Source organism: Corticium candelabrum, unplaced genomic scaffold, assembly GCF_963422355.1.
Source record: "Corticium candelabrum unplaced genomic scaffold, ooCorCand1.1 SCAFFOLD_106, whole genome shotgun sequence".
NCBI classification, from domain to species: domain Eukaryota; kingdom Metazoa; phylum Porifera; class Homoscleromorpha; order Homosclerophorida; family Plakinidae; genus Corticium; species Corticium candelabrum.
The window spans coordinates 1-8,000 of NW_026912697.1; the positions used below are offsets into that span (position 1 = coordinate 1).

General features: G+C 38.5%; 2 protein-coding genes across 2 annotated transcripts; both read left to right on the forward strand.

Annotated features, from left to right (window-relative positions):
- Positions 1-1,720: 1,720 nt before the first annotated feature.
- LOC134197943 (MAM and LDL-receptor class A domain-containing protein 1-like) lies at positions 1,721-4,853 on the forward strand. Its single transcript, XM_062667296.1, has 4 exons — positions 1,721-1,849; positions 1,953-2,102; positions 3,056-3,394; positions 4,726-4,853. The coding sequence occupies exons 1-4, from the start codon at positions 1,774-1,776 to the stop codon at positions 4,851-4,853; spliced, it is 693 nt and encodes a 230-aa protein (XP_062523280.1). The 5' UTR covers positions 1,721-1,773.
- Positions 4,854-4,905: 52 nt separating this feature from the next.
- LOC134197944 (MAM and LDL-receptor class A domain-containing protein 2-like) lies at positions 4,906-7,964 on the forward strand (the record flags this gene model as incomplete). The annotated part of the gene is made up of 5 exons (XM_062667297.1): positions 4,906-4,975; positions 5,565-5,906; positions 6,628-6,759; positions 6,827-6,976; positions 7,696-7,964. Coding segments are annotated over exons 1-5 (963 nt in total), but the record flags the coding sequence as incomplete, so codon positions are not given.
- Positions 7,965-8,000: the final 36 nt, after the last annotated feature.

Here is an 8,000-nt window from a genome sequence, read left to right on the forward strand (position 1 = left end):
ACAGTAGCGACTGCTTTCTGCTCTACACATGTTTGGTAAAAAGATGAAAGTCAGAAAACAAATAAAAAAGATTCGAGTGCAACCTATTGCTGTAGCTAGACGACACTTCAAGTACTTTTCTACCCGTCCAGCATCAGCAGGACGTCCAAGTTTGTTCATGAAAGCCAAAACTACAACCAACATATTCAACAGAAACATTATCCCCATTCGAATCCACCAGAGAGTAAGGAGTAACCACAATTTGACAATAAGTTTGAAAACAAATACCCCTAATGCCATCTAAACTGTACAAGGATACAAGATTTTTTGAGTTCAGAAAACTGTTTATGTTAATATTCCTTGATATAAAGAAAGAAACAGATTGTAATTAGTGTTCAGAATGAGTGTTCAAAACAAGTCATTCCAGTTTTATGTCCAGCAAATTGTGCACCCACTAGAGAAATAGGCATCTTCATTGTGTGTGTTTCAATTTTATTGTTAAAATGGATCATGGATTGATTCTATGTATTTGATGCTAATGAAAAACTGTGTTCTGTGGCAACAGACTGTCCGGATCAACAACTTCCTGTAATCCTGCCTGTTTGCCATACACTTCTTATGCAAACAAATAAATTTCAGTGACAGCAGAGTACATGATTAATAAACAGGTTCTTCTGCAATAGTTACTAGTATATACAGTAGTGGACAAAAGTATTTGCGGGGTAGTGTTTGTTGTTGATTTTTCATCATATTCTGGACTACAGAATGGAAATAAGTGCTGATATGAGCATAAATTGATAAGTTAGTTTGTTTTCAAAGGTTGTAATATTGTTTGCATTGAATATGTTTTGATAAGTTGTAATGTAAACTTAATTAATCTGTTTAACTAGGTAGTAACAATAATCTTAATTAAATTGCAACAACCAACTGATTTAGACTCAATTCTGTACCAATTAGTCTTGATTTTCCTATTGCATAACAAACATTGACCAAGAAGTCGCTTTGTTAATATTTTGTGCTTCCACCCAAACACAAACATCCTGAAAACCCTTGAAATTTCTTGCCTGGCAAATACTTTGTCCACTACTGTATATACACTTATAAATTATAAATTACTCTTTATTAAATCACATTTAAGGTTTAAAAATACTACCATAAATACATAAATTGTGCTTTAATGTTACTAAATACTGTATTTTAATAAATTAATAATTAGTTAATTAACTAATATCAATTAACTAGCAAAATGTACAAACCTCTGCCGTCTTGTATGATAGTTGCATCACGAAAAGCTTTTCTGGAGTCAAATGTTTCTCGAGAAAGTCGATTTTTGCAAAGAAAACGGTTTGTAGCAACCAACATTCCCCATATTGGGGCTCTCCTTTCACTAGCCACTGCTGTTTACTGAGTGTGGTAACTGCTCGCAGAGAAAGAGCAATTTTCATGATCTGTCAGCATAACAACACATTTCGAACTACTAAATCATGCATGATCCAACATGCATGCACGTGAGAATGGTCTACCGTGCACGTGCAAGTTAAACTTATCGGGGCTATATATCCGGGATGTGTGTGTGAAGTGTGACCAAAAAAGTTTGCACGCAGTGTGGATTGCAGCTCCGGATACCCTGCATCAACCAAAGCGCATCCGGGGCTGCAATCCACACTGCGTCTGGGGCGAGGCTAATCTAGACCTTGACTCGATCCAGACTTTCTTTAATCTTATACTAGACAATCAAAGCAAGCACCGACGAACCAGCAGAATTTTGTGAAAGAATCACACACAGTGAGCAGCATGCGGCATCAAAACGCAGCTTGGCAGCGATGGTGCGTCATCATGACGACACTCATCACTTTCAGCACGATTTCAGGTTCGTTCACATGCCCATTCATTACTCCAGTGTACAGAGCGTGTAATGTGTTATTCTACCACCACTGCACAACATTCACTCTCACACTTCCGGTTCTCTTCAGAATCGGCCAAGACGACGTGCGACTTCGAGTCTGGATTTTGTGGCTGGAAAAACTTGCCCCGCAATGACCTGAACTGGAGACTGAGGAGCGGCTCAACGCCGTCTTTTGAAACGGGCCCTACTACGGATCACACAAAAGGAACATACTTAGGTGCTATTTTGGTTTTCTGTTAGCAGTTTTTACATCCTGTACTAGCCTTGCTTCTTCGTGTACGGGAGACGAATTATAGTTTATTTTTGGTTGTTTGGTTGAGTGCTTGAGTGCTTATTTATGACTTACCTGGCTTCTTCTCTGTTTGTCAAGGGGTCTGCCTGTTCTGTGTGTTTGTCTGTCTGTTTATCATTTCGTTTATCTGTGTTTGTTTGTCTGTTTGTTTGTTTGTCTGTTTTTCTGTTTGTTTGTGTTTCTTTTATTTGTTTATCTATTTGCCTGTGTTGTCTATGTTTGTCTGTATTTGTCAGTCCTTTTTCATTTTGTTTCTTTGTGTTTGTTTGTTTATTTGTTTATTTATTTAGGTGTCTGTGTGATCTGTGTTTGTCATTTTCTTTGTCAGTCTGTTTATCATTTTGTTTATCTGTTTGTTTGTTTATTTGTTTATTTGTGTGATTGTTTGTTTATTTAGGTTTCTTTGTCTTCAATGTTTGCTTTTATTCTTTCATATGTCTGTCTCAATGTTTGCCTTTTATTCTTTCATCTGTCTGTCTATGGTCTTGTCTTTCTGTTTAATTTTTTAGTTGTGTTTGTCTGTTTGTCTGTTTGTTTGTTTGTCTGTTTTTTAAATTATCTGTTGGTTTTTTGTTTATCTAGGTACACTGTGTTCAATGTTTGTGTTTTTTCATCTCTCTGTCTATCGTCTTGTCTTTCTGTCTATCGTTTTGTTTAGTTGTGTTTGCCTGTTATTTGTTTAATTGTCTGTTTGTTCATTTATTTGTCTGTTAGTTTTATATATTTTTTTTATCTAGGTGTCTGTGTGTTCAACATTTTTGTATGTTCTTTCTTTCATTTGTCTGTCTGTCTAGCATATTGTCAGTCTGTTTGTTTGTTTGTTTGTCTTTATGTAGTTTATTAAATTGTTGTTGTAGAATAAATGATTGATATGCTAGGTCATTACGTGTACATTGAGACGTCAGGAGCAAGTAATGCACAAGCTGTACTCGCCAGTTCTGCTGTGACCAACTCAAATCAAGCGACCTGTAAATTGTCAATGGCTTATCACATGTACGGCTCACAAATTGGTACATTGGAAGTGATTGCTCACACAACCTACAGAAACTCTTCATTATGGAGTCATTTTGGCAACCAAGGAAATTTGTGGTTAACCACTACTGTTGACTTTGGAAGCATAAATGGCTCGTTTGAAATTTATGTGAGGGCTTCACATTCATCTGGCTTTAAAGGAGACATTGCTTTGGATGATTTTTCACTGAGTAATTGTCCTCTAGGTAAGCTTGCTACTGCTAGTGATCTGCTAGTGAATTTAGTTGTTGATGCACCTGTACTATATTCGTCCAAATACAAATCCCACCAAAATTAAGCTGCGAGGCTTTAGTTCAAACCACTTTACAACGTAGTCTCAAGGCTGTTCTTGATATAAGGCTCAGACTGAATATAAGACTTACTCAGTCTTTAGCTGCATGCTTACAGGTGGTATTCGTTTCAACCTGCAGAGCCACCTACTCGACCATTCGTTTGAAATTATCATTTATTCTTTCAAGTCTGTAGGAATCACTACCAACGTTGATGACACGGACTGGCAGGATGCATGAAGGACAAAGCCCTGTGAAACAAGTCAAAGTCAAACATTATCTCGTTTGACGACAAATCACAATAAGTGGAAGCAACTGAGCTGATGCCGGAATGTGGCACAGAACAATAGGAAGATGATCTAGCACTTTCAGAAGAATCAGACTTTGAAGGATTTACTGGAATACTTGCTGCAACTTTTATGTAGCTGGAGACCACGTGAACAAATACAAGTACTGTACATAATCGAGAAGTGAAACAACTTGCAACTATCTAGCATGCAGTCAATATCTTTGTACCGTATAAGGCCCTGTCTAAATACATGCCCCAAGTCTTCTGTTAGTACACAAAAAGGGCTTATTGAGTTTTATCATTTAATTCAACCCCACGACTTGTATTTGGACAGATACTATATCCTAAATAATACAATGAGCTAATGTATTTACATGTGGAATCATCTAATACAGTAATTATTTATTAGTAATTCATAATAACAGTTACAGTCCCGTGTCACTTACTCGAAGTTCATTTATCTTGACAGGTCAAGCTTACCACATGGTTGATGATATGACAGATAATGAATACATCCGGTGTATTATGTAAATTCACAATCAATCATGGAAAGTATAATTTTTATCTCCAGATCAATAGGACATTTGGTGTGTTCAAATTCACATCTTGTGTTTGTCTAGGTCTGTGTGTGTGTGTGTGTGTTGTGTGTGTGTGTGTGTGTGTGTGTGTGTGTGTGTGTGTCTGTTCTGTTCAGTGTAAGTAATGTGGAAAAATGCCGTATAATATGAACGATAGTTGAGTTCGTAACAGCTTCGGTTATCTAAAATATTTACTTATCCAACAAGGTCCTGGCCCATGGTGTAGGATAAGCGACACGCGACCTTATGAACACTTTCTGAGAGATGCAGCGTCTTAATACAGAAGTTTAAAAGGATGTTTAAACATATTGAATTTTGCAGACGACAGACATGATTTTGTACTTCAAATTGTTACAGCTGTGGTTATTACTCATTTGTAGGTTCTCCTCTTCCTCCACCAACTTCATTCCAGCGTCAACCATTTCCTAGTGAGTTACAACTGTATGCTCCACTTCTCTTAGTGCTTATTCACTATTCTAATACTTACAGACACGACATGCTCGTTTGAAACCAATATTTGCGTGTGGTCTAATGATGTCTCTAATGACGTTGATTGGGTTATGCGGCAAGGACGTACTCCTTCATATCAAACTGGGTCTACTAATGATCACACATACCATAATGGCAGTGGTAAGAACGCAAACAACTGATAACACCCAAAGTTAACTTATACGTTATATTTTTATGTTTTTACTAGTTCAAGTGTTTGTGTGTTAGTTTGGTTACTTGATTGTCTTTTCGTCAGTCAACTATTTCTGTTTAGTTAAATACCAACTTGTATGTGTGTAGGTCCGGTATGGTGTGTGTGTGTGTGTGTGTGTGTGTGTGTGTGTGTGTGTGTGTGTGTGTGTGTGTGTATGTGTGTGTGTGTGTGTGTGTGTGTGTGTGTGTGTGTGTGTGTGTGTGTGTGTGTGCGTGGACGTACATGTGTGCTCAGATAAACATACACATGCATGGGAGCTAAATGAGTTTATACATTTATGTGTGTTGATTTTTGTTGGACCATAATTTGTTGTGTACGTTTGATGTTTTGTTGGTTACTTGTTGTCAATCTACTGCCTGCCAGTTGTGCATTTATCTATTTCTTTGTTAGTTTGCTTATGTGTCTGTTGATTGCTATACCAATTCTGTATCAGTCCTTACCATTTGATGTTGTTCTCTACGCTTTTTGTGTCTTCCTTCTTTTTCTTTTTGGGCTTCCAGTTTGCTCTATTTGCAGGTAAGTACATCTACCTTGAAGTCTCAGCTGCAGTCTATTCTGGTCATGCCACTCTTGTCAGTCCCGGGTATCTCAAGAGTGGCAGTGCTTGTCGCATGCAGTTTGCATATCATTTTTATGGCAGTAGCATTGGAGACATGGACGTCTACTTTGTGACTAATGGAGATGGAAAAATTCATAATTTGTGGTCTACAACGGGAAATCAAGGAAACATTTGGCATATGCGTTCAGTGTTTATTGGACCACAGACGGACTTCAACATCTATTTTAAGGGCACTCATTATATTGGTGTCCGTGGTGATATGGCACTGGACGATATCTTTTTTCTTGACTGTGATCCGAGTAAGTCAGTTTATAACTATTAATGAGCTTCTAGGGTGGAGTTATTACTCTGACATGCAATGTGCAGGAGTACGGGAACAGATAGGCAGATGGTGTTGTGATTGCGTGCGCGTGTAGGTGAGCAAGTGGGGCAGCTGGATAGGATGCACATAGAGACAATGGCAAATTGGGTGGGGAGGTTGTGTTAGTTGGGTGGGCAACTTGAATGGCAGGAAACACACTGAGGAGCAGGCTGAAGCCTTGTTTACAGTATAGTGCCAGCGTATTTTTAAAGAGGCTACCTTGATGGAGGTGGCATCTTGTGATGTTGACGCTGATTGTTACGCTGGATTTGGATTCATTTTTATTTTAGTTTAGCACCATCGTCAGCATCAACATCACCAACATCAACATCAGCATCAGCATGAGCACCAGCATTAATAACATCATCGTCAACATCAACGTCAGCGTCTGCATCAACGTCAGCATCATAATCACCAACAGCGGCATCATCAATGTCAGCATCAGCACCGGCATTAACATCAGCGTCAGCTTCAACATCAGGGTCATATTGTAAAGTAGGCTTAAGTAACAGGAGGCTGACAAGTATACGTGTAGTTGCAATAGGCAGGTAATTGGACCCACACATTAGACAAACACACTCATACAGATAGAGAGTAGAGAGACACACATTAGTAGTGTTTGTGTAGGAGAGTGTAATATTTTTGGTGATTTTCTCTAGATTTTACACAAAGACCATGCACCAAGAATGAGTTCACTTGTTTACAGAGCAAGCTGTGTGTGAAAACAGATTCACTGTGTGACTTACATAATGATTGCTATGACAGCAGCGACGAAACACACTCTTCTTGCAGTCAGTCAAATGCCACCTGTCGTCATGTGTTTGATTATATCTTATATCTTGATTATTAATTTGATAGAGTCGGCATTTCAATGTGATTTTGAGCAAAGTATGTGTGGCTTTACAAACGATGAGAATAACAACTACTTTGACTGGATGTTGGCTCGAGGCTCAACATTTAGTTCACCAACAAGACCAGGAGCTGATCATACCACAGGAAACACAACTGGTTAGAACACGAGTTTTTGTTGCTATTAAACATGTTGTCTACGTCATTGGTTTGGTAATGACCAAGCCTATTGCTACAACTTCATTTAGTAGTTTCTCTTTGTATACTACTTTACCATGTATTTTATTCCTGTTTTTATCGTTGGACGTACAAGAGTTGGGCAGTAAAGCTGTGTAATGATTTCAGGGTGTTCCCCATTTTTGCAAGGCACATCTGTGACCACTCCTCACACTAAGTTTTGTATAGCTACTGTATGCTCCACACACAAAAGTTTTGATGCTGTCTACTGACATGCTTCACTTCACAAACTGTGGTCACCGAATGCTTGTGATTAAATAATGAACACCAGCAGATAGTGATGTCAGTAATGGACGGTGCATGACAACCACTGATGCTGTTTGAGTACTTGTAAGTGTTTGCCTTATTAATTGATCTTATCTTTAAACCCAATCATCCCAAGTACTATATCAATAGATTTAACTTGTTTGCCTCCAAACAACATTCCCATTTTTCTAACTACAAAAAGTCCATGATCTTTATACCTCATCGCTGCCTACTCAGTAAAGCAGGGCGGACATGTGCCAAGCTGAAGCCAAGGCATTGCACAATGTCATGCTTTTTGTATGCTGTGGACAACCCTTCAATATTGAGGGATGGGATTGGGAATTTGCAGGATGTTTGGACAGTGAGAATAAGCAATAGCATTGTTTAATTGTTAGGTCGTTATATGTACATTAATGCTTCACCCTTTCGTGCTACTGGTGACACTGCTATTCTGTGGAGTCCGCTTTTTAATTCTTCAACAGCAGCGAACTGTTCTGTCAGGTTCTTTGCTTTTATGTACGGTCAACATGTGAGGAGTCTCGTTGTGTCTCAAGTTATTGGACATTCGTGGACTCAACTCAGGAATATTACAGGAGAACAGCAGGGACAAGACTGGAAGAAATTTAGTTTGAACGTTCCTTTATCAAGAGGGAAGAAATTTAAGGTGAATGTTTTTCATACAGCCAGACAGGGTGTTTGT